Source organism: Zea mays, chromosome 1 (assembly GCF_902167145.1).
Source record: "Zea mays cultivar B73 chromosome 1, Zm-B73-REFERENCE-NAM-5.0, whole genome shotgun sequence".
In the NCBI taxonomy this organism is placed as follows: domain Eukaryota; kingdom Viridiplantae; phylum Streptophyta; class Magnoliopsida; order Poales; family Poaceae; genus Zea; species Zea mays.
Window position 1 is genome coordinate 98,218,273 of NC_050096.1, and position 26,747 is coordinate 98,245,019.

Genomic DNA, 26,747 nt, shown 5'->3' on the forward strand with positions numbered 1-26,747 from the left:
TAATAATCATCCCAAAACAACTAACTCCAGTACACAACTCGTATTACGATCCTACTTGACCACCCGATGCGACTACTAGAATCCGCGAGCGCAACCATACACTATATGCGAAGCATAATTTAACGAACACATAATGCGCATCGACTCGACTCGACTTATAAACATAGAGGAAATGATGACTACCTTGGCAATTTGGCATGTCACCACCCCTCTATTTAAGCCGAGACAATTTCTACCATCGACTAAGAGTTCTAAGTATTAATCACATTATCACTTTCCACGCACAAATAAACCTCAACTTAACACAAGTGACATCGATGGATTTTTACTAAACTCGTCGTGCGCATAACCCCGTCTCGCATACAACCACATTGTGGCGTGCACTTGAGACACTACCGATTAACTTAACGCAATTACCACAACAATGCACTTCGATATGCATGTCCGACATCATAGTGCTTCGACAAACCCACACTTCCAATCTACTTATCACATCCAACCACACCACGTGCCCACGACATTCTCATGACCAATTTTTGCATAATTATTTATGACAACATTTATCAACTAGACAAGTGCAACACTAACCGATCATTTTCACATCTCATCTTAAAAACACTAATCACATGTCACATAATTTATATCTTCGATCCACTCTATCCTACACCACGATGAATACATAAAATATTTTTAACATAGACGAACATCTTAGCCGACTGCGGAAATTACCAAGCATGCTTTACGCTTTATTAAATTTACCACAACTAACACACTAATTTACGACGAAATGTTTTAACAAACAATTAATACATCCGCGACCAATCCCTACGACGCAGAAATGGACTATTGCAGGCACACAAACACTTGTTGGCATTCCAATCGCAAACACATCTACGCGTACCACTTTGTCCTCCATGAATTTTAATTTGCATACAACATATTCACATACATATATATACATGACAATGACAAATGTGTAAGTAAGTTAATCACATGGATTCAACCTGAACGAGTCGGGACTTAGCCGCATGGACTGTCCACATGGCTCGGCATTTCGTCGAACTGCAAGGCGTGGAGCGCGACTTTGACGGTGGCTGCGATAACACACGAGTTTAGGGACTTGGCATATCGTCGACACCATGGACACAAAAACAGCAAGGATAGCGGGATGTCTCACCGAGGGTCGACGACGCCGCGGATGGGGCTGCACAGCACAGTAAACATCCAGTGGGCATCATGGCATGTTGTCCATGACATATTTCTTCACCCGCGCATTATATCGAACACCAGCGAAGTGCCAACATTGTGGGGGCTGCGGGAGAGGGAGTTGAGCAGAGGCGTCGCGCCATGGGGAGGGGATAGCAGAGCTGCTGCTGGGGGAGGATGAGAGGAGGCTGGCCAAAGTTGGAGTGCGCAGCTTGCTATCGGAGGTGGAAGAAAGGGGGCGCTGCAGGGACATGGGAGCGACTGGAGGTTGAAGACAACGGAGAAGCGCTGCTCGCAGGGGGAAACGCCATGGGAGAGAGAGGTGGACGAGCTGCTGCTCGCCTGCAGGGGGCGCCGGCCATGGGGAGGCTGTTGGCGGCCTAGGGGAGAGCAGGGGCGTCGGGAGGTGGAGCTGCTACTCAGCCATAGGGAAGAAGGGGGAGGGGCGCCATGGTTGGGTGCTCGGCTGCTCGAGCTTCGCCGGCGCCATGGGAGCCGGGAGCGCGCGCCAGGAGGAGGATAGGGAGGGCGCTCGGCTGCTCGCCATGGACAGCAGAGAGAGGGAGGAAGGGATGGGCGCCATGGGAGCAGCTTCAGCGCGCCAAGGAAGAAGGGCGTCCTGCTGCAGGGGTGCCGAGCGCAGGGAGCAGAGGGCCAGCCATGGGAGAGAGGCCAGCGCCCTGGGAGGAGCTCAGCGGCATGGGAGCTTGGAGCTCGGCCCCCTGCCTGCTGCCGTGCCATGAGCAGAGAGGAGGACGGCGTGGGGGAGAAGAAGGCTGGTGGCAGCTAGGGAAAAGTGAGGGGTGGGAGTGAAAAATTGCCAAGTGCAAGGGGAGATGGATCTATATTTATAGATGAGCCCTAGGGTTAGGGTTTCCTTGGTGGGCCTATTGGGCTGGAATGGGCTTGGCCCAAAACACTTAATCGGGCCGCGCTAAAATATTTCTCGGAATAAAAATGCTCTCGTGGAAGTCGTCTGTGTAAAAACAGAGCGAGCTGTGCTCGGTCGGACAGAACGACGGATTATTCGTACTAAGAATTTGATTTGTTTAGTGTTGCTCAGAAAAAAAAATTCGCACCCAATTAGGAACAAAATGAATTGAGACCGATTGGTTTCGGATTCGTGATCGAGATCAATCAGGTCGGGTAAATAAAATCATTGCCGGTGTTGATTTTCGAATTTTGGATCAAACGCAGAGGTATTAAGCCGAGTCGGATAGGAATTTATTTGAGGACAACCCATTGGAGATTCCGCTTCCAAATTTTGTCGCGCACTATTTTAGAGACAAGTGTTTCTCTCAAACTTTTTATCGACTTTGGATTTTTTTAGTCGGAGAAGGCGAATCGTGGCATTTTAAAATCGCTGTCGATACGGGGTTTTGAATTCGGTGCAGACACAAAGATACTAGGCTGAATTGAGTAAGAATTAATTAGGGACGACATACTGAGTATTCCGTTTGAGAAAGCGGATTCAGACAAAATAGTCAGACATAGATCAAGTTCAAGGAATTAGACTCGGGCTCAAATCAAATAACAGTAGTCGAGAGTCTTGATTAAATGAGCTTCAGATGAGATTTATAAATCGAGAATGATTTTCGAGTTTGCATTCGTGCTGAGAATAAAAAGTTTTAACACGCTCCAAAATTGGTTGTTTCGCGCGCTCAAATAACTCCGAATTCGATGAAATGTGAATGAATAATCTGGATAATCAGAGACATACGCGAGTGAGAAACAGAAATTTTCACTGAGCATCCGAGATTTGGATAAATCTCCCGACATAACACGAAACTGACACCTGGGGTGTCACATTTCCCTTTCAAGGACCCCATCACAGAGACACATTATCGAATCAACTGCCTACGCATCCTTGTCGGTTCCTCCGCCTCACCGCCATCATTGTCGTCGTCGTCATTGTAGTCATCTTCCACGAAGCTATCTTGGCTAGGATCATCACTGAAATCCTAGCCGAGGTATTCCTTGGGCTCCTCATTACTGGGGATGAAAATGGATATATGAATTATTCAGACAAATTTAATATTTTAAAATATATATGTATAAAATTTGATGATGATCTTTTCTTATGTTACTAAGCACATTATTATAAATAAAATAAAATTTTGCATAAATTGCTTTATGCATTATTTGCTCTCTACAACAAAATTGTGAATTCGTATCTGAATTTTATATATATCATTTGAGAAAATATAAGATAAATTTGAGGTTTACCTTTTATGAATCTTTACAACATAAATGCTAAAAACAAGAATACAAATTTTAATAGAAGATTTTATATCCTATCTATTCGCAATCAAAGAAAAACGACCAAAAACTGATCTCCGAATAAATATCTGTTTTGATCGTTTTCATCCCCCACATCACCTCCTCCTCCTCTTCAGAGGAGACCACCTCCTCGTTTGGGGTGGCATAGGCCTCATCATAGTCCTAGTCATCATTCGAGGATGGGAGGATGAGGAGATCTAGGAGGTGGTCGGACCGCCCAACAGCCAACGAGTTTATATCGGACTCATCAACTTTTGTTGGGGTATAATGAGTTGAATATGGGTTTGTATCTTGACGAAAGCCTCGATCTTCTTCAACTAGAGGAAGCTGGGTGGGGCGAGGAGAAGCAGGAGGATCATATGAGAAGGAAAGGTGGAGGAATCACTGTTGTAGGAGGGAAGAGATGCTATTGTTTGCAATGGGTCTGTATCATTTGGGGGGAATTCATGTGCATACTAATACTACTTCGAGGAAGTGAATGGCTCGAAGTGGAAGTGTCAGGGCCAAAACCCGAGGCAATGCTATTTAATAAATGCTGAGTTGGCTAAAACAACATACATGTGACCGCTAACAGAGGTGCAAATTTTCCATAAGGCAAGGATTTAGTTTTGGCACAAAAGATTCTACAGAAACAAGGGGGCATGTATTGGTACCTAATCCTAGTGGGGCACAATAGACTCGAAAAGGCGCGTCGGGAAACCAACAGTCCCACAGTAAAATTTCACCTGTCAACGGTCACATTTCAAAAAAAACTGTGGGGACCACTTCAACCTAGTGAGGGCAGTGTTTCGTCCATCTCTCCGAAAAGACTTCGGGACCAGCTCACCAAGTTGAATCGGTCCCTCGAGGGGCTAGTGTTGGAGCGAACGTCGTTGGCCCCCTCATTCAGTATGCTTTAAATATAAATTGAGCAGGTTCCATCAGTCACAGGAGGCGAAGGGTACTTCAACCCGTACCAAAGGGAAAGCCTTGGTCAAAGAGCTGACGAAGGCTTGGAGGCGAAGGGACCTAACGTTCAAAGCGGGGGCTCTTCAAGACTTCGCTCGCCATAACTCTGAGTACAAGTCTTGACAAGATTCAAGATCCGACACCCCTGAGCGAAGACAAACGCTCCCTGTTCGTGTGGACTGTGGAATGGGACCACACGGCGCCTTGCTGGCCTACTCGGGCCCATTTGTAAGCCCCATCCTGGGTAGGGTTTATGGTGTATTTAATCAGGCCCATTTGTGTAGTCTCAATCTATATTTACCTTTAAGCTTCATATTATTAGATTGATTTTACACTGTCATATGTGTATTCCATGACTAGTTGCTACACTCCATGACATACAAGCTAGACATGTGCATGTTGTAACTCGAAAGGCCAATACACATCTGGCACCTTGCTTACATGCTTAGTCTCATTATTTGCTCTAGTTGAACTTTTTTGGAGGTTCTGATTTATGTTCATGTGTATGATCATCGGCTCTTAGTAGTGCTTGTTCATGAGATCATCAACATGATCCATGTTGTATATTAGATCTGAGATGTTTCTATAGATGGTTTAATGTTTATCTAGCTCTAGATTTGGTTAACAATGTGGATAAAAATGTTAGTTTTTTAGCCTGTGGTTATCCCTTTGGCCATGCATGTATCCTATGCCGCTTTAGAGTAAACAATCGACTCAAGCATATTTTAGACATGTTTATTTCTCTCATTGGTTGATTTTAGTGCACGATTACATTCATTAATTATGACCATAGTCGAGCCAGAAAAAGATGACAATCGCTCAAGGAGCCGATCGGTGTAACCAGCACAGGTTGATCCACATGATCTGGGCAAAATTTAATGTTTAGCTAATTATTGTGCATTTGTAGAGTGATACACCAATGTCAACACACCCTTCCTGGATGCAAAACAAGTCGGGTGGCACACCTAGAACCCCTATACACATGGTCACATTTTGCAGGGATCACCGCAGTAGCAGTGCACCTCTCGTCACTTCATGTGTCGGCTGCCAGGTGACACCCCCTGTTGGTTCCTGTGACGACACAAGCATGACATTAACCAAGTCAGTCAACATGTGGTTTTTCCTCTCAACAATCTTGTTTGATTTGAGTGAGTAAGGAGGTGTTCTCTCGTGAATAATGTCATATTTTAAGCAGGAATTGTCAAAGATTTTGGAAAAATATTCACCACCACGATCTGATCTAAGACATTTGATCTTTCTATCTAATCAATTTTTCATCTTTAATTTTATAGATTTTAAAAGAGTCTAGCATTCCATATTTCGGTTTCAACAAATAAACATAACGAAATCTAGTTGCATCATCGATTACAGTCATGAAGTACCTCTTCCACCTTTTGTCAACACAACATTCATCTCATAAAGATCATAATGTATAAGTTCTAGAGGTGTCAAGTGTCTCTCCTCTACTGCCTTGTGAGGAGGTTGTTTTGATTGCGCACAACTATGATACTTAAAACCTTTGCCAATGGTAAAATTTGGAATTAAACTCATGGTGGAAAGTCGAGTCATAGAATCAAAATTAATATGACACAAATAATAATACTAGTACTCGCAATATCGTCAAAACTACTACAAATATGGTTCGCGGACTTATTGTAAAAATCTAAAACAAAAAGTGGAATAAGCCTCCACATTCATAGCCTTTACCAATAAATTGTCCAAACTTAGATACAACTGTTTTATTGAACTTCAAAACTACTTTGAACCCATCTTTGCGTGGAAGGGAACCACTAACCAGATTTTTGTTTATAGCAGAGGCATTTTGCACGTTCTTCAACCGCATGATCTTTCCTAAAGTGAACTCTAGATCTAATGTGCCAATTCCATGAACAGTAGCATGCGACCCATTCTCTATTAGGATGGAGGAATCCCAAATGACCTGATGTTGGAGCGAAGGTCGTCCACCCCCTCGTTCGGTCTGCTTTAAATATAAATTGAGCAGGTTCCATCAGTCACAGGAGGCGAAGGGTACTTCAACCTGTACCAAAGGGAAAGCCTCGGTTGGAGAGCTGACGAAAGCTTAGAGGCGAAGGGATCTGACATTCAAAGTGGGGGCTCTTCAAGACTTCGCTCGCCACAACTCTGAGTACATGTCTTGGCAAGACTCGAAGACCGGACGCCCCCGAGCGAAGATAGTCGCTCCCTGCCCGCGTGGACTATGGAATGGGCCCAAATGGCGCCTTGTTGGCCTACTCGGACCCATTTGTAAGCCCCATCCTGAGGTAGAGTTTATGGTGTATTTAATCAGGTTGTACTTAACCCCGCTGTAATGACATATAATGACCCCCAAGGGGGAATAATTTGCGAAAGACACAGGTAACCAGAGGCATAATCATACTTAGAAGGACATGCTCACCCACCTGGTTACCTATAAATATCCATGTATTGTACATTGACGCGAGACACGCTTAACAAGACACTGTTGTTCTATGTCCATTGTATTGTTGAGCACTAGAGCATTCTTATTTCTCGTTGCTTGGGCCCACTCGACCACGCGTCAGTCGGTCCCAACACCTGATAAGAAGAAAATATATTAATATTAAAACACACGTGGACATTAGCACCCGTATCAATCCACCACCAACTAGACACCACCAACTAGACGATTGAAAAAACCGAGAAGACAAAAGGTAAATTATCGTACCCTATTTCTCCACCTTTGGAAGCAATCATTGTGTTGACATCATTTTTTCATGATGATTCGCTCTATTAGGATAGTCCTTAAAAAAATGTTTAGTGTTTAGGGTTTAGCGTAGTTCACCGTCCTGTTCTTCTTGAAGGGTGCGCTCTCATCGGTCTTGTTGGCCTTTTGTTTTCGTTTGTCCTTGCCGTGATTTTTGTGAATCATGTTGGTGGAAGTATCCTCGCTTCCGTTAGCGCAGGTGTCCTTAGCTTAAGCTTTCTTCTCAATATATAATTAATGTTGTAGATATCAGATTTAAAATATTATTGTTTATAATAGTAGAACACATATTCGAACTTAATTTTTTTTATTCTAGTCACAAGGTACAGTCATGATCCTAGTTTGTAGGAAGAATACGGAGGCAGGATGAGATGTTTCCCATCCTTCTTTGTACGATTCTATTTTAGATAGGATAGACCGATATTCATCGTATAAATCTAAGCAATTGTTATTCTAGTAATTTTAATTAAGGGCCCTCAAGAATGCTCATGAGGCACTTCAGTAAGACTCCTAAACATGTTAGATGGGTTTATTAACTTAGAGGTGTTTGGTTTGAAAAATCACTTCATCCAACATGAGGCGGTGCATTATAAGTTCAATCTTTAAATTTAGTGGGATGATCTCATTCCTCCAGTTAGTACTAACTAATTATGAGGAATGAGGTGGTAATGGATCAACTCATTACATTCCAAAAACCAAACAAAAATGTGAGTGAGAAGATAATGAATTAAATTAATCATCAAACCAAACACCCTATTAAGTTTCTGGTTTCCATATGTATTCCTTCGTTATTTAAATTCATGTAGATTTTTTTTGTTCCCGGGTATTTTACTCTTTTTGTTTGTGGCCATTTCTGCCTCGGATCCATTTCCAGCAATAAAATACAAAAACTTTAATAGGGGATTTGGTTTGATAAATCACTCCATACAAAATAAGGTGGTGCATCATGTACTCATTTCTTAAATTTGGTAGAATAACATTATTTCTCGTATTAGTACTAACTAACTATGAGAAAACTAACTATGAGATATGAGCTGGTGGTAGATCAACTTATTACATTACACAAACCAAATAAAAATGTAAAAAGTGACAAAATGATGTAGTAACTTATTCCTCAAACTAAACCATATAAGAGTTGGTCCGTCCGTTTCCATTCCTACCCCAGGGTACTAGGAACTGGATATGTCGAAGTGGGAAATTGGACTGGAGAGTTTAAAAGGATTGTTTAAAATATGGGATTGGAGGGATTGAGTAGACTAAAATTAAATAATAATGAATAACAAGTCATAAGAGCGCCCCTTAATCCCCTTCTTACCAAAGGTGCAATGGTTCCTTTTAAACACATTCGTCCTATATTATGAGTTGGTAATTCTAAAAAGATATGGTGGTGTATGAACCAATCCTATTCCACAAGACGAACAAACAAATTTAGAAAATATTCATCCCATAAAGATATACTGGTACATCAACTAAGGCCTTGTTCGTTTGCGTCGGATTGGACTCGGAATCGTTCCAGCTAATCAAAGTTTATATAAATTAGAGAAGCGATCCGGTTGGGAATCGTTCCGACCCACCAATCCGGCACAAACGAACAAGCCCTAATTCTATTTTCACAAAACGAGTAAAAACAGAACAAAAACTTCACCACATTCCTCGTATGGAATTAGAAAGGATCGCCGTATTACTTAAATACAAATCCGGGTCACCACATTCTGATAAAATCCGCACCAAAATCCAACTTTGTAATCGACCGCTTTGTATAAGACCAACTCCAGCAGCACTCCGCATGCGGCTCCGTATCCCTATTTTGCGGAGTCTAGCACACTATTCATCAGTCCAGCAGGCTCCGCATCCGGCTCCGTAAAACGCACGGCCAGTGGTTGCACTCCCCATTTCCACACTTTCTCTCTCCTCTCCGCAGCTCTCTGCGTGCGCGCGCGGCTGCTGGCGGACCCCAGGTGTCATAGACTGCATGCGGAGTGGGATGGGGAGTGTTACTGGAAACGGAGACGGATACGGAGATGAGAGAGAATGTGTTGCCCGCGCGTTTTAGGGATACGGAGTGCCAGACTGCTGGAGTTGGTCTAAGCCACACGTAATCAAGAGGGAATATGAAAGCAGATGAATTGTGAATGCAGTACAACTAATTTTGCAGAACCAGACAGATTAGTAATCCAGCAGCAAAATTTGATATCTAAACACATGATCCAACAATTCAAGCAGCAAGTGTACAAATAAGCAGTACAACGATCAGTAAATTGCGCACTTGATCACTAGGGCCTATTATGCAATGCGACCCCAATGAACTTTAACACCAACAGGAAAGAAATCAACAGATTCTATAATAAGTGTTTTCACTCCTGATCTAGGTCGAATGCAAGAACTTCTTGACGGACATCAACGACTTCCTCCACCTCAACTTCCTTGGCCTCATACTCTTCCTCGTCGTCGCTGGCCTCCCCATCCCTGAGCTCCCTCCTGTAAGCACGCTCCTCCTCATGCATCTGCTTCCACTTGGCAACCCATGAGTCCCATTCTTCCTGAAGCTGTGTCCGCCTCTTGCGGTCCTGCTCGCTCAACTGATTGAATGCATCCTGGTCTTCTTGTTCGTACTTCTTGCTATACTTCTTCAGGTTCCTTGAGATCTCTTCTTCCTTCTCGGCCGTCAGTAGTGAGGGCGGTCTCGGGCGCCATATAAACTGTACCACCGTTCAGTCCATGTAAAAGATACTTACCACAGAAGACAATTGTATATATCATTGAACTGCATCCAAAAGGAGAATGATTGAACATTTACCTGATAGAAATGATCCTTTGACACCTTGTAAAGATGCTTGCCACTGAAGGACCATATTTGAAAGCCATTCTCCATTTCATGAACTGAGGTAACTGCAGTCGCGAGATATCTGGACAAAAGGAGTTGCAAAATCATTTCAGTACATTTAGGGCTATGGGTACCCAAGACACAGTATGACTACTGACTGTGGCCAAAATTTAGAAATATACAAATTTATGCATACAAGATGCATAGAATTTAACATGATGGTGATCTGCAAGTGTCAACTGGATTAGGTATTTTTAACTATATTATGTAATACCAGTCAGTATGTTGAATCAGGAAATTTCTAAAACCAGTGACTAGCTCACCTCCCAGTTGGATCCCACATGATATCTGTTGCCATAAAATGCTCTCCTGTTGCCATTGTCTCTAGTTCATCAACATTGTAGAATTCCAGCTGCCCGTTGAAACCCTTCAGTCCAGCAAGAACTATGAAGCGCCCAGCAGGAGACCAGTACAGAGTATTAGCTTGCTTGGCCTTGAGGGTTGTGAGCTTGGATACACGGCTAGTGTTATTGGAAGTTCGCATGGTGTAGAAGCTAACATCAGGCTTAGGGCCATCACCATGGATGATAGCAAAGCGATGTCCTTTAGGTTCCCATGCAAATGCAATGATCTTGTCGTTCTTGTTCTCGAGTTCAAGGACCTCAATTGGGATATCCCTCTCCTTAATTCTAAACAGCTCAAACCCAGTGTAGGTGCTCTTTTTTGTTTTTGTGTATCTATCAACTTGAACAGCAAGATATTCTCCACTGTTTTGCCAATACATCTTACAATCACTGACACTGAAAAGGTTTTTCTGTCGCAGCTCCTCTTTGCCAGGGATTTGCACTAGACTCACCTTTCAACAGAAAAGATCAATTTTAGCCTTTATCATTAGTTATTGAATAAACATGGTATAAGAGGTATCTGTTCCACAAATTTATGCTCACCCTCGCAGGCTGATTTCCACCACCCATTTCAGGCACGAACAGAGATATGATAGGATCAGTGGGAGACCAGCTGAAGTCCACTACATTTTCTACCTTCAGAGACTTCTTATCAAGAAGGGAGAATGTATCTGTTTCGTATACAGATATTATATTCTTCCCAAGCCTCGCAAAATATTTGTCATCCTTTCCACCACCCCACCTTTGAACATGTAAAAATATAGTAAGCATCCAGCTGGAACAACTTAAGAAAACGTTTATGCAGCGGTTAACAAATACAGCACTTATGCTTTCACCTGAAAATAGGCCATGAAACACCAGAAACCCCAATATTCCCGCCAGTAGTAAAATCATCAGCGCTTCCCTTAAAGTCTCGCATCACTTTCCCAGTCCTTACATCAAATATATTCAGGACAACTCTCTACAAGATTAATATTGGTTAGTCAGAAAGTAAAAGCTATTTCTTAAGAAGAAAGAAAATCTATGAGCAGATATTTAAATGTGACAGTATCTTACATGTGTGTCTCTAGGGTTGCTGGGCTCATGGCTGCTGTATGTGACCAAATACCTCTCACCAGGAGAGAAGTCAATCAGTTTCACCTGTTGCAAGTCACTGTCAGCTAGAACATTGAACATTTAAACATTGGATACAATTCAGCATAGTGAAAACCAGTACCATGGAATGAGCAAAACGCATCAAACGCTCGAAGCCATTTTCACCGCCCCACACCTGTGATCCCTGCCTATGAACCGTTGCCATGTAGGTTCCCAGAGGGGACCACTGAATGAAACTATCTGTCCAGTACTGGAAAGAAAATGAAGTAAAACAGAAGGGTAAGTACCTATATGGATGTTATTCTACTAACTGAAGTAACAGACCATGGACTTAACTTTTAATCAATTGCAGCAACAAGTAAATGCAAGGAATTGAATACCTGCTTTTGAAAAACAAGCTCAGGTGCTAGCTTTCTTGCATCATTCCAATAAACTTCAGTTAGTGTGCCAGCACGAATGACAAATTGATCTCGGGCCTTTTCATCAGTTAGCCACTTCAGAAGATTTTCCTGAGATGCAGTATCAATATATTAAGCAGTGTTGCACGATAAACGTAGCTGCTTCAAAAAAAATTGAGCACTAAACAGAAGCAACCATCCAGGGAGTAGAAGGAAAAACATACTCCAGCAGTGTATGGCTTAATTTCAGCAGGGGTCCATGTGTCAGGAACTTTCATGTACTTCTCGAAATCATCGAGCAAATTGACTGCAAAGATGTGAGACTTGTCGAGTTTGTACCCATTGGTTTTTTCCCTAGCCAGCTCAGCTTCCTGGCAAAAACCAAAGAAAGTTACATATTAACTAACTGGCAGTAAGTAAAGGAGACCTATTTCTGCTTCAACGATCCAACAGTATGCATAATTTAATGGAATTCAAAACGATTGAAAGAGGCAAAAGCAAACACGGTGAACTAAAAAATAATGAAATTCAAATTGTCAAAACATTTTCATAGATGTTAGTTTATACAGCATTCCAAAAGCATATGCTGGCATGTTTGGATAGAACAACCAATACTAAGCCATCACTCAAACTACAAGAATGGTGGCAACGGCCGGCGAGGGATGAATTGAACAGGTAACATAATTAAGCCATTGTTCATTGCTTCATTGTGCAGGTAAGAACTAAGAAGAAAACGCAACCAACAAGTAAAATACCTGAGGGGTACTATACTCAATGAAACAGTAACCGTATGTCTTCTTTGTCTCTGGGTTTACAGGCATCCATAGACCATTTTCTTTTATCGCTCCAATTTGGCTGTAGATCTTGCGTATGACATTCTCAAGCTTCTCAAACTTTTCTGGAGGAACAACTGGCAGATTGTCCACGACAATAATGTTGGACAAACCCATTTCAAGTTCTGGAAGATCCTCACCACGAAGTACCTCCTCGTCATCACTGCAAATTGTAGGGATATTATAAGCAAATAGCAAGTAGCAACAAGCAACGCTGAAAACAAATCAAGGATACTGTAACCCAGAAAATCATATAAAAGTCATCTGTACTAAATGCATATCTCAGAGCACTAAAGATTTACATTCTCATCGTGCTGGCAAGCAAAGGTATTGTCTATGCAAAACTGGTATTACTGCACCTGATTAACCTTTGTGTGGGCATGTATGGTTTCCTTCCTAAGACGCCACAACATATCTAAGCTTAGTCACTCGAATCGAAGAACTAAGTAACTAACCTTAGGCGGAAAAGTTAGGCAAGTTGTGGCGTCTTAAGCATGAAACCAAACAGGCCTCTAGCCTACTATTTCGTGAACTATGCTTACTGCACAAAATGAGCAGTCATAACAATATACTAGCAGCATATTAAACGAGACAGTCAACAATTCGGCACAAACCAGCATAAATGCTTGCAGCTGCAAACAGCAAATCAAGACTACATAGTTTTATATGATATCAGATTCTTTTGGTATTTGCCAGAGTAATATGTAAAAATAGGCGTCAGATTGACGCCCACCACAAACACAAAAAATCTAAAAACGTCTTTGGCAACCACAACACACTAGTACCAGTCCAACCACAACGGAGTACTGTCAGTCCCGAAAAAACAATCGCTCAAATTTGCTCTGCACATCAGCTGATGCCAGGACCTAGAACAGAACACACTAATATTGCACCAAACCTACAAAATCCCACCGTAGACGATCGCATCTGCGAAAAGCAGAATTAGGGCAACCAAGGCCACCACATATTAAGCGCGCTAAGCTGGCGCCTGTCACTGATTGGGACCTGACGTGAGGCGGCGCGTGCGTCTACCTGACGATGCCGAAGTCCTCGCCGGCCGGGAGGGTGATGGAGTCCAGATCGACAGCGGAGAGGTCCACCCCGAGATCCCGCGCCCGCGCCTCGATGCCCTCCATGGATACTGAGAGCGCCATCTTCTCTTACATACGACGCCTGAAACCCTCAGAGAACGAGGGATTCCTGCGCGCTGTGGTGGTGGAGGCGGTGGCGGCGGGGCGTGTACAGGAGTGCGGCGGCGCGTGTAGAATGGATGGAGGGTTTTGGTTTTGAGTCGCGAGTCGAGACTCTTCTTCTTATGACTACACGACTACACAGATGACAGGTGGGCCATGGAGAGGATCCCGATCTGCCTCTTAAGCGCTAGTTTGGGAACCACATTTTTCCAAAAGATTTAGGAATATGGATGAAAACATGACGGGAAATTTCCGTACCGTCCCGTTTCGAATACTATTTTTTCCCGATCGTTTTCGAATTGTTCAGGAACCGATTAGAAACGGTACGAAAACAATTTAGCTAGTTTTTCGATCGTTTTCGTATTTTTCGTTTCCGAGTCATGCTAATACCGTTTTATATAATATGAGATAGATCTAGCATATAATTTATTTAAGTTATAAACTTTTGTTGTGTTCAAGTGAATGAATAAGCAAAAAGCAAATGTTATAATTACTCTAACTAATATGAATGATGAAAAAGAGTTGTTTGTGTATTTCTAAATCTTAAAAATTAGGCAATACATCACTTTATTATATTTTTGATAAAACTATAAAATAGTTATCTTTCCGACTATAGTTTATCGTTTTCGAATAACCGACAATTCCGATCCCGTATTTCTACGGTTGATTTTCATTTTCGTCCCGACCAAAAAAATATGAAAACAAAAACAATTTAGCTGTTTTTTCGATCGTTTTCGACCGTTTTCATCCCTATTTAGGAAAATATGATTCCTAAACTAGCCTTAAGAAAGTTTTGTGAGCATGTTTTGCATTTGACAGATGGTAAACAAATTTTGACCCATAAAATCTAACCAGCTTTATGAACAGAGGATAGTCGTAGCAATATATGGACACCTTACTGTATATTTTAAGGTATGTAAACATTTATTTTTAGTGACGCTAACAAAAATATATAATGTTAATTGGTGTTTTTATAACAATGTATTTTATTATATTAGATAAGAAGAGAAATAAGAGATCGTGTCTCTTTATTTTTTATACTTATGAACCAATTTGATATGTCAATTGAAAGGTCCAAATTTCTATAACAAAGATGTGGTCACACTAAATATACACCTCGTAATACCATGCATTCAATCTCGTATTAAGTAAACACTAAAAACAAAAACAAACTGGATTTTCTCTTCCTAGAAAGTAACAAAACTACTCTCATTATGCTAAACATAACAAGTGTAAGATTGAAAGAAAAACAATTACACAGTTGCTTAAATGGTTATACTAATCACAGCACAAATAAATCAGAGTTGGGGAGAGCGTGAAGTGACACTTTTCCTACATTAGGCTTGGACTATGTCCTATCCAATGCTTTTAGCCTTTGAACATCACCAAGGACCCATGAATCATTGCGCTCTAATTGCACTATTGCAGTCTCCAAATCCTTATGTGGGTGTTCCATCACTGCCCGATAGTCCATTTCCCTAAGAATGAACATTATATGAACTTAGCAACATGAATTAGCAGCAAAGCAATTTTGTCTAATGTTATGATTCATGTCAACAAGAAAATGTCGATATATAAATAATATACAGTTACACTTGAACTTCACACCAAACTTTACCTATAAGAACTAAACATGTCTATGGTAGCCTTAAGATTGAAAGCCTAGGTCACATGATCGTTGCCCTTCTTCAAGTTATTGTTGATCCATTCTGAAAAAGACTTCAAAAATCCATGGCTGCGCATGTGGTCAACAACCCACCCCGTAGCACATAACAACTGAAATCAGCAATAAAGATATGCACATATGCAAACCATCTAACATGTGCATTTCCAGACAATGCCCATGCTAAACATTCAGAAAGATCCAAAATATTTCCTATTTTTGAAAATTAATAGTTGCATGCTTGATTGGATCTATATTGAAAAGAATTCATTGACCTTCAGGCTTTCGACATCATAATAGAATATTTCTATTTTTAGTGGATTATAACTCTTTATGGACTATAACTCAGAAGTATTATACATTTGATGAAAGATTGTATCCTACAATCTATGAAAACACAACTATCACTCATTAACATTAAGAAACAAAATTGTCCAAGACTCACATACCTTCTTTCTAAACCTGTTATGTATCAAAACTGTTGTTAAAAATGTTCTACCCAAATTTTGCACCCACTTGTACCATATTTATAACAGTTATGTGGTTATAGCCTATGGTTGGCAAGAGTATAGTTATGGAATCACAAGCCCAATTTCAACATTTTTTGCCATCTGTACCATTATTTTTTCTATGTCGATGATGTTAGTCTTTCAGAGTGTTAGTCTACATACCCATGTAGCTATATATAAATAAAATGATAGCAAGAATGACTAAACCTCATCAAGAGAAGGGCCAAGATAGTACTTGTGTGATGGAAGTTGAAAGGGAAATGTGCCTAACAACCATTTCTACCTGTTTTAGTGATTAAGTGTTCAGCACATCATCATGGACTAACTTGTGTAGTATGAGTATGAGCACAAGTCTACTAAAATGCAATTTGAAAAGACATCAAGTCCAAAAGAGCTTAGATGGATGCCTCAAAATGCAACTTGAAGAAAAATGGTAAAGTTGTGAGGTTTGCACCCTTAGACATGTTGCATAGGTCCATTACAATGTTTCTAGCACTTCTCTATCTTTATCTCTACTACTGTAATGTGACAGCTTCGTGCAGACCCCCACTCCCTGTCGTCCTCCTGCGTTGTTGCTCGCCCACGCAAAAGCATCTCCGCACCAGCCACCACACAACATGCTTCCCCTGCTCGGTAATAGCCCGTGTCCGCTAGACCCGCTCGCGGTCCTCGCACCCCACGTGATCCCCGGGAGCAGCAACCTCGTGGCTCGGTGCCCACCGTGTCGACTTCGAGAACTCTGTCTTCCCCTCTACTCCTCAAATGGTGTCCACCTCCTCCATAAGATAAGATATTGCCGCTATTAAAGTCCTTCCCTCCTCTCCCAAGCGTCATCCCTCCCTAACCCTAGCCGCCACAACATCACAGACCAGATCTTGGTGAGCAGTGGGCCTAAACATCGGTGAGTGTGTGCAATGGGTGTCGCTCATGTCAGACCTTGTATGCCACAGCAGTCGCAAGCCGTTCCGCCTGATGAAAGTGGTCCTGATGGCCGTCACCTGCATGCACCGTAGGACGGACACCATGCAGTGACTCTTGGAGTTGGCCGACTGACTTGGCCTCCCATTCTAGTATGTGCCCTCTGTGTGCGTAGTTGAGAGCACCTAGAGGGGGTGAATAGGGGATCCTATAAAAAATAGTTTAACAAAACAAACTTGGACTAATATTAGATTAGTGAAAGTTAAGGCCAAGTTCGAGAGAGGAGAATGAGTAGAGACAACTTCTTCACTCAATTGCTCTTCACAAGATGAGTATTAAACTTAGAGCAATTATAAAGTGAATAGAAGTAGAGAGAATCGCACAAGAACAAAACAAGTGACACAACGATTTTTATCCCATGGTTCGACCAAGTAGAGCACTTGCCTAGTCCACGTTGTGGCGTCACAATGGACGAGGGTTGCACTCAACCCCTTTCAAGTGATCCAAAGATCAACTTGAATACCACGGTTCTCTTTATCTCAAGTTTATCCCTTTGTGAGGAATCTCCACAAGTTGGAGCTTGTCACCCTTACAAGATTGATCACAATGAAACCACAAGAGTAAGGGAGGGAATAGAAACACATGCAAGATCTAGAGTCACAGCAACGACACGCACACAAGTCAAGAAACGACCACACAACACAACGCAACAAGTTCATAGCTCAAACAAGTGCTCAAATCTCAAACACAATGAATCAAATGCGTGCTTGCAGAGTCTAGGCGTCTTAGGATGTTCAAGAGATGCTTGGTGTACTGCTCCATGCGCCTAGGGGTCCCTTTTATAACCCCAAGGCAGCTAGGAGCCGTTGGAGCTCCATTTGGAAGGCAATAATTGCCTTCTGTTCGTGGGCGCACCGGACAGTCCCGTGCACCATCGGACAGTGAACAGTGTGTGGTATCCTTCCTTTTCTGGCAAAGCCGATCGTTGCATCCACGACCCCCTTGGCACACTGGACAGTCCGGTGCGGCGTGGTGACCGTTGGTGCAGGCCACACGTCGCCCGCTGATTCGCTACCGACCGTTGATGCGAGCGTGGCTGGCTCACCGAATAGTCTAGTGGCACATCGGACAGTCTGGTCGCGACTCCCCCAGCTTTTCCCGAGAGCAGCGAGTTCGTCACGTGCGCCAGCTTGGGCACCGGACACTATCCGGTGCACACCGGACAATCCGGTGCACCACAGGCTGGTGCAAGTCTAGCTGTACTTAGCCAAACTTCTCTAATCCAATCTCATTTGATTTTACAAGGTTCCTATAACTTAGAGGAATATGTCAATACCAAAAACAATTCACTAAGGCTAGAGTTATACCTTGATTCTTGATTTGCATATCTTTGATACTTAGCACATATCAACCAAAACATTATGTGTTGGGCATCTAATCACCAAAACAATTATAGAAATGGCCCAAGCGTACATTTCCCTTTCAACCTCCCCCTTTTTGGTGATTTATGCCAACACATTAAAAGCAACTCAAAATGCAACAACATTTTCAAAGAGAAGCTAAAGAGTGCTAATTGAAGACCAATTTATCTCACATAGGATTTGGCATATTTGGATCAGTTTTGCACCACTTGGTTTATTTTTACAAAACAAATTCTTTTTCCTATCTCTATGTCAAAAACACTTGTTTTGGCAAATCAAAAGATCTTTCAAGAGTAAATTTGATCAAATGCCAAAAACTTACCCCCCCCTTTCCCATAAATCAAACTTCTCCCCCACAAGAGAACAGTTTTTGCAATAAGAGGGTTTTGATCAAACACCAAGAATCTAACACTAAATTTTTTGAAATTCACAAGTGGTTGGTTGATCTCGTTACTTTGGCCTTAATTTCTCCCCCTTTGGCATTAAGCACCAAAACAGGAGAACTATTTGGCCCTTTAACCCCATTGCCTCACCAAAATGTCATATAAGATCAAAAGGCAATGAGAACACAAACAAGAACTTGGGACAAGATATATTGATACCAGAATGCAGTGGAAGCCCTTTATTTGTCCAAGTTCACCCTTTTCCCTTTCAATTCAACTTTGAGACTATGTCAAAATCACTCAAGCAAACATATTAGTCTCAAAGGGGTCAAGTTGTAGCACATCCCCCCCTAAACATGTGCATCATTTGCATAAGGACTTGTGAGGTCCGGGGATGACCTGTACAACTTGAGCACCAAAAAATAAGCAAGTAAAGAAATTAATGCTTAAAGTAACATTATCAAAGGCATAAAACACATGTATGTTATAGATCAATCTAAGTTCCACGAATCTAAGACATTTAGCTCACTACGCAACCTGCAAAACCTTTTCTCATCTAAAGTCTTGGTGAAGATATCAGCTAACTGGTTCTCGGTGCTAATATGGTAAATATCGAAATCTCCCCTTTGCTAGTGGCCTCTCAAAAAGTGATGCCAGATGTCTATGTGCTTAGTGCGACTGTGTTCAACAGGATTATCCGCCAAGCGGATTGCACTCACATTATCACATAGGAGTGGGACTTTTCTCAGATTGTAGCCAAAGTCCCGGAGGGTTTGCCTCATCCAAAGTAGTTGCGCGGAACACTGGCCTGCGACAACATACTCGTCCTTAGCGGTGTATAGGGCGACAAATGTTTGTTTCTTAGAGCTCCAAGACACCAGGGACCTTCCCAGAAACTGACAAGTCCATGATGTGCTTTTCCTATCAACCTTGCACCCAGCATAATCAGAATCTGAATATCCGATTAAGTCAAAGGTAGACCCCTTTGGATACTAAAAGAGAAATAGGGTTAACATTTTCCTATAATTAATTTTGGTGGTTGAATGTCCAACACAAATATATGGACTAACTAGTTTGCTCTAGAACTCATGTATTACATGTGCTTAAGGTTCAACACAAACCAATAAATATTCAAGTTAGGGACCCAAATCAAAAGGAGCAAAAGGAACCAAGTGTGATGTGGTCTAGCGCACCAGACTGTCCGGTGTGCCACCGGATAGTGTCCGGTGCACCAGGGCCGTACAGGCTCCAACCAGCCACTCTCGGGTTTTCAACGGCGTTTCCCGCTATAATTCACCGGACTGTCCGGTGAGCCAGCAGGCAACAGCTATCTGCGCAACGGTTGATTGCAAAAGCACCTGACGTGTGAACAGTGTCGCGACAGAAGTTAGAGGCGCAAAGTCAGAGGGCACCGGACTGTCCGGTGCCACAAGAGGATAAAGCTCCAGTGGTCGCCCGAGCTCCGAACCCTAACGGTTGGGTGACGTGGCAGGGCACCGGACAGTGCACAGTGCCTGTCCGGTGGCGCACCGGACTGTCCGATGCGCCCATCGCCAGCAGCCTCCCCAACGGCTACTTTGGTGGTTGAGGGCTATAAATACCCCCAACCACCACAACTCCAAGCATCCAAGTTTTCTAAATATCACATTCAATACAAGAGCTCTAACATTCACTCCAAGACACAATACAAGAGATCAAATCCTCTCCAAGTCCCAAATTCACTCCAAACACTTAGTGGCTTGTGAGAGAGAGAGATATTTGTGTTCATTTGAGTTCTTGTCGCTTGGATTGCTTTCGTCTTTTCCCATTCTTACTCTCAAGTGCTTTGTAAGCGAGGCAAGAGACACCAAGTGTGTGGTGGTCCTTGCGGGGTCTTAGTGACCTGTGAGATTAAGGAAGAAAGCTCACTCGGTCTAAGTGACCGTTTGAGAGAGGGAAAGGGTTGAAATAGACTCGGTCTTTGTGACCTCCTCAACGGGGGCTAAGTTCTTTGGAACCGAACCGCGGTAAAACAAATCACCGTGTTCATTCGCTTGATTTCCATTTGATTTGTTTTCCCCCTCTCTCCCGGACTTGTTTTAGTTCTAACGCTAACCCCGGCTTGTAGTGTGTGTTTAAAGTTATAAATTTCAGATTACGCCTATTCACCCCCCTCTAGGCGACTTTCAATTGGTATCAAAGGCGGTGCTTCATTAGAGTTTAACAACTCGAAGTGATGACGGGAGATCACACCAAGAGGGAGATCGTGACCGGCGACAAGCCCGCAAGCTCGGGGAGAACCCTCTCTAGGGAGTCCGACCACAAGCACAAGGAGGAATCCTCTTCCTCCAACAAGACGCTTTGGAAGGGTGACAAGAAGAAGAAGATGAACAAGGTGGTCTACTATGAGACCGACTCTTCGTCACCCTCTACATCGAGCTCCGACTCGTCCGTCGCTTCTAAGCGCCATGAGCGCAAGAAGTATAGTAAGATGCCTTTCCGCTATCCCCGTATTTCTAAGCGCGCTCCATTACTTTCCGTTCCCTTGACAAACCACCATATTTTGATGGTGAAGATTATTGTATGTGGAGTGATAAAATGAGGCATCACCTAACCTCACACCACGAAAGCATATGGGGCATAGTTGAATTTGGAGCGCAGGTACCACAAGTGGGGGATAAGGACTACGACTCGGACGAGGTAGCCCAAATCCGGCACTTTAACTCCCAAGAAACTTCTATACTCCTCACCTCTTTATGTCAAGAGGGGTATAACAAGGTGCAAGGGTTAAAGAGCGCCAAGGAAATTTGGGACATGCTCAAGACCGCGCACGAAGGGGACGAGGTGACCAAGATCACCAAGCGGGAGACGATCGAGGGGGAGCTCGGTCGTTTCATCCTCAACAAGGGAGAAGAGCCGCAAGCAATGTATAACCGGCTAAAGACTATGGTGAACCAAGTGCACAACCTCGGGAGCACCAAGTGGGATGACCATGAAATGGTCAAGGTTATTCTTAGATCACTTGTTTTTCATAATCCCACTCAAGTGCAACTAATCTGTGGAGACCCTAGATATAAACAGATGTCTCTCGAGGAAGTAATTGGCAAGTTTGTGAGCTTTGAACTTATGATCAAAGACTCCAAACATATTGTCAACTTGGAGCAAGGCGCCACCTCAACACCCGATGTGCAACCCGTTGCATTCAAAGCGACGGAAGAGAAGAAAGAGGAGTCTACATCGAGTAGGCTTCCAATCGACGCCTCCAAGCTCGATAATGAGGAGATGGCGCTCATCATCAAGAGCTTCCACTAAATCCTCAAGCAAAGGAGAGGGAAAAACTACAAATCCCACTCCAAGAAGGTTTGCTACCGATGTGGTAAGTCCGTCACTTTATTGCTAAATGTCCTATTTCAAGTGATAGTGACAGGAATGATGACAAGAAGGGGAAGAAGAAAGAAAAGAAGAGGTACTACAAGAAGAAGGGCGGCGATGCTCACATATGTCGGGAATGGGACTCCGATTAGAGCTCCACCGACTCCTCCTCCGACGAGGACGCCGCCAACATCACCGTCAACAAAGGCCTTCTCTTCCCCAACGTCGGCCACAAATGCCTTATGGCCAAGGACGGCAAGAAAAAGAAGGTACACACTAGAGCCACTCCCAAGTACACAACATTAAGTGATGAGGATAGCTCTAGTGATAGTGAAGATAATTCAATGTCTTTATTTGCCAACCTTAGCATGGACCAAAAAGCAAAATTAAATGAATTGATTGAAGCTATTAATGAGAAGGATGAACTCTTGGATAGCCAAGAGCACTTCCTTGTTAAAGAGAATAAAAAATTTGTTAAATTGAAAAATGCTTATGCTAAGGAAGTAGAGAAATGTGAAAATTTATCTAAGGAACTTAGTATTTGCCATGAATCAATCTCTAGCCTTAGAAGTGAAAATGCCAACTTAGTTTCTAAGGTTAAAGATTTAAATGTTTGCAATGATACTATTTCCTGTCTTAGAGATGAGAATGCTAAATTGACATCTAAGATAGAAGAATTAAATGCATGCAAACCCTCTACATCTACTGTTGATCATGTTTCTATTTGCACTAGATGTAGATATATTAATGTAGAGGCTATAGATGATGACCTTGCCATGATTAAGAAACAAAATGATCATATAGCCAAATTAGATGCTAAAATTGCCGAGCATAAGCTCGAAAATGAAAATTTTAAATTTGCTCGTAGTATGCTTTACAATGGGAGACGCCCTGGCATTAAGGATGACATTGATTTCCAACAGGGAAGCAATGTCAAGCTTAATGCCCCTAAAATTTTTCTAATTTTGTTAAGGGCAAAGCATCCATGGTTCAGGATAAGGAGGGTTACATTTTATATCCTGCTAACTATCCTGAACATAAGATTAGGAGAATTCATGCTAGAAAACCTCACACTGGTTCCCATCATGCATTTTTATATAAAAATGAGGCTTCTAGCTCTAGGCAATCAACTCATGTTAAATTGCCTAAAAAGAAAACTCCTACTACATCAAATGAGCACAACATTTCATTTAAGACTTTTGAATATTCATATGTGCTTACTAACAAATCAGGCAAAGTACTTGCCAAATATGTTGGGGGCAAACACAAGAGCTCCAAAACTTGTGTTTGGGTACCCAAGGTGCTTGTTTCTAACATCAAAGCACCCAAGACTGCTTGGGTACCTAAGAACAAGGCCTAAATTTGTTTTGTAGGTTTATGCATCCGGTGGTTCAAGTTGGATAATCGATAGCGGGTGCATAAACCACATGACTGGGGAGAAAAGGATGTTCTCCTCCTATGAGAAAAATGAAGATCCCCAAAGAGCTATCACATTTAGGGATGGAAATCAAGGGTTGGTCACAGGTTTGGGTAAAATTGCTATATCACCTGACCATTCTATTTCCAATGTTTTTCTCGTAGACTCTTTAGATTATAACTTGCTTTCAGTTTCTCAATTATGTAAAATGGGCTACAACTGTCTATTTATAGATATAGGTGTTACTGTCTTTAGAAGAAGTGATGATTCAATAGCTTTTAAGGGAGTGTTAGAAGGTCAGCTATATTTAGTTGATTTTAATGATAACAAAGCTGAACTCGACACTTGCTTAATTGCTAAGACTAATATGGGTTGGCTCTGGCATCGTCGACTAGCCCATGTTGGGATGAAGAATCTCCACAAACTTCTAAAGGGAGAACACATTTTAGGACTAACAAATGTTCATTTTGAGAAAGACAGGGTTTGTAGCGCATGCCAAGCAGGAAAGCAAGTTGGTGCTCATCATCCACACAAGAACATCATGACGACTGACAGGCCGCTCTAGCTACTCCACATGGATCTATTCATCCCAATCGCTTACATAAGCATCGGCGGGAGTAAGTATTGTCTAGTTATTGTGGATGATTATTCTCGCTTCACTTGGGTGTTCTTTTTGCAGGAAAAATCACAAACCCAAGAGACCTTAAAAGGATTCTTAAGACGTGCTCAAAACAAGTTCGGATTAAGGATAAAAAAGATAAGAAGCGATAACAGGACAGAGTTCAAGAACTCTCAAATTGAAGGATTTCTTGAGGATGAGGGCATCAAGCATGAGTTCTCTTCTCCCTACACACCTCAATAAAATGGTGCAGTGGAGAGGAAGAATAGAACTCTACTGGACATGGCAAGGACCATGCTTGATGAGTACAAGACATCGGACCGGTTTTGGGCGGAAGCAATCAACACTGCTTGCTACTCCATCAACCGGCTCTACCTTCACCGAATCCTCAAGAAGACATAATACGAACTCCTCACCGGTAAAAAGCCCAATGTTTCATATTTTAGAGTCTTTGGGAGTAAATGCTTTATTCTAATTAAAAGAGGTAGGAAATCTAAATTTGCTCCTAAGGCTGTAGAAGGTTTTTTACTTTGTTATGACTCAAACACAAGGGCATATAGAGTCTTCAACAAATCCACTGGATTAGTTGAGGTTTCTTGTGACATTGTGTTTGATGAGACTAATGGCTCCCAAGTGGAGCAAGTTGATCTTGATGAATTAGATGATGAAGAGGCTCCATGCGTCACGCTAAGGAACATATCCATTGGAGATGTGTGCCCTAAGGAATCCGAAGAGCCCACACAAGCACAAGATCAACCGTCATCTTCCAACCAAGCATCTCCACCAACTCAAGATAAGGAACAGTCTCAAAATGATGAAAATGAAGATCAAAAGGATGAGCCACCTCAAGAGGAGGACAATAATCAAGGGGGAGATGAAGAGAATGAAGATAAGGAAGATGATCAAGAAAGACAGGTCAAAGACCGCCACACCCAAGAGTCCACCAAGCAATTCAACAAGATCACCCTGTCAACTCCATCCTTTGTGACATTCATAAGTGGGTAACCACTAGATCTCGAGTTGCACATTTCTGTGAGCATTACTCTTTTGTGTCCTCTATTGAGCCTTACAGGGTGAAGGATGCACTAAGAGATCCGGATTGGGTGCTGGCTATGCAAGAGGAACTCAACAACTTCACAAGGAATGAGGTATGACATTTAGTTCCACGTCCTAATCAAAATGTTGTAGGTACCAAGTGGGTATTCGGCAACAAGAAAGATGATCATGGTGTGGTGACAATGAACAAAGCCCAACTTGTGGCAAAAGGATATTCACAAGTCGAAGGTTTGGATTTCGATGAAACTTATGCACCCATAGCTAGGCTTGAGTCAATTCGCATATTACTTGCCTATGCTACTTACCATGGCTTTAAGCTTTATCAAATGGACGTGAAAAGTGCCTTCCTCAATGGACCAATCAAGGAAGAAGTCTATGTTGAGCAACCTCCCGGCTTTGAAGATAGTGAGTACCCTAACCATGTTTATAAACTCTCAAAGGCGCTTTATGGGCTCAAGGAAGCCCCAAGAGCATGGTATGAATGCTTGCGAGATTTTCTTACCACTAATGGCTTCAAAGTCGGTAAAGCCAATCCTACACTCTTTACTAAAACTGTTGCAAAAGATTTGTTTGTATGCCAAATTTATGTTGATGATATCATATTTGGGTCTACTAACAAATCAACTTGTGAAGAGTTTAGTAGGTTCATGATTCAAAAATTCGAGATGTCTATGATGGGGGAGTTGAAGTACTTCCTAGGATTTCAAATCAAGCAACTCCAAGAGGGCACCTTCATCAGCCAAACTAAGTACATTCAAAACATACTTAATAAGTTTGGAATGAAGGATGGCAAACCCATCAAGACACCCATGGGAACCAATGGGCATCTCGACCTCGACACGAGAGGTAAATCCATAGATCAAAAGGTATACCGGTCGATGATAGGATCTTTACTCTACTTATGTGTATCTTGACCAGATATTATGCTTTTTGTATGCATGTGTGCAAGATTTTAGGCCGATCCTAAGGAAGTTCACCTTAGGGCCATGAAGAGAATCATGAGATACTTAGTTTACACTCCTAAGTTTGGGCTTTGGTACCCCAAGGGATCCACCTTTGATTTAATAGGATATTCCGATGCCGATTGGGCAGGGTGTAAAATTGATAGAAAGAGCACATCAGGGACTTGTCAGTTTCTGGGAAGATCCCTGGTGTTATTGGCTTCAAAGAAACAAAATTCAGTAGCTCTTTCCACCGCCGAAGCCGAGTACATTGCCGCAGGCCATTGTTGCGCGCAATTACTTTGGATGAGGCAAACCCTTAGGGACTATGGCTACAAATTGAGCAAAGTCCCTCTCCTTTGTGATAATGAGAGTGCAATCCGCATGGCGGATAATCCCGTTGAACACATCCGCACTAAGCACATAGACATTCAGTATCACTTTCTGAGGGATCACCAACAAAGGGGGATATCCAAATAGCTTATGTAAACACCAAGAATCAATTAGCCGATATCTTTACCAAGCCATTAGATGAGAAAACCTTT

At 42.4% G+C, this 26,747-nt stretch overlaps 1 protein-coding gene across 1 annotated transcript; it reads right to left on the reverse strand.

The window, feature by feature from the left end:
- Positions 1-9,345: 9,345 nt before the first annotated feature.
- Positions 9,346-13,991, reverse strand: LOC100216593 (Eukaryotic translation initiation factor 3 subunit B). Its single transcript, NM_001360043.1, has 11 exons — positions 13,764-13,991; positions 12,654-12,894; positions 12,123-12,269; positions 11,881-12,009; positions 11,622-11,750; positions 11,462-11,545; positions 11,242-11,366; positions 10,949-11,147; positions 10,325-10,857; positions 9,975-10,083; positions 9,346-9,876 (listed from the first exon to the last, which is right to left on the reverse strand). The coding sequence occupies exons 1-11, from the start codon at positions 13,883-13,885 to the stop codon at positions 9,532-9,534; spliced, it is 2,163 nt and encodes a 720-aa protein (NP_001346972.1). The 5' UTR covers positions 13,886-13,991; the 3' UTR covers positions 9,346-9,531.
- Between the last annotated feature and the right edge of the window lie 12,756 nt (positions 13,992-26,747).

What these genes read in the sequence shown, in the direction of transcription:
- LOC100216593 (NM_001360043.1), bottom strand. Translation starts at nt 13,885, where the DNA reads ATGGCGCTCTCAGTATCCATGGAGGGCATCGAGGCGCGGGCGCGGGAT. An exon ending in AGCTTGTTTTTCAAAAGCAG is followed by an intron (nt 11,751 to 11,880) that starts GTATTCAATTCC and finishes TTTTCTTTCCAG; the next exon opens with TACTGGACAGATAGTTTCAT. An exon ending in CAAAGGATCATTTCTATCAG is followed by an intron (nt 9,877 to 9,974) that starts GTAAATGTTCAA and finishes ACGGTGGTACAG; the next exon opens with TTTATATGGCGCCCGAGACC.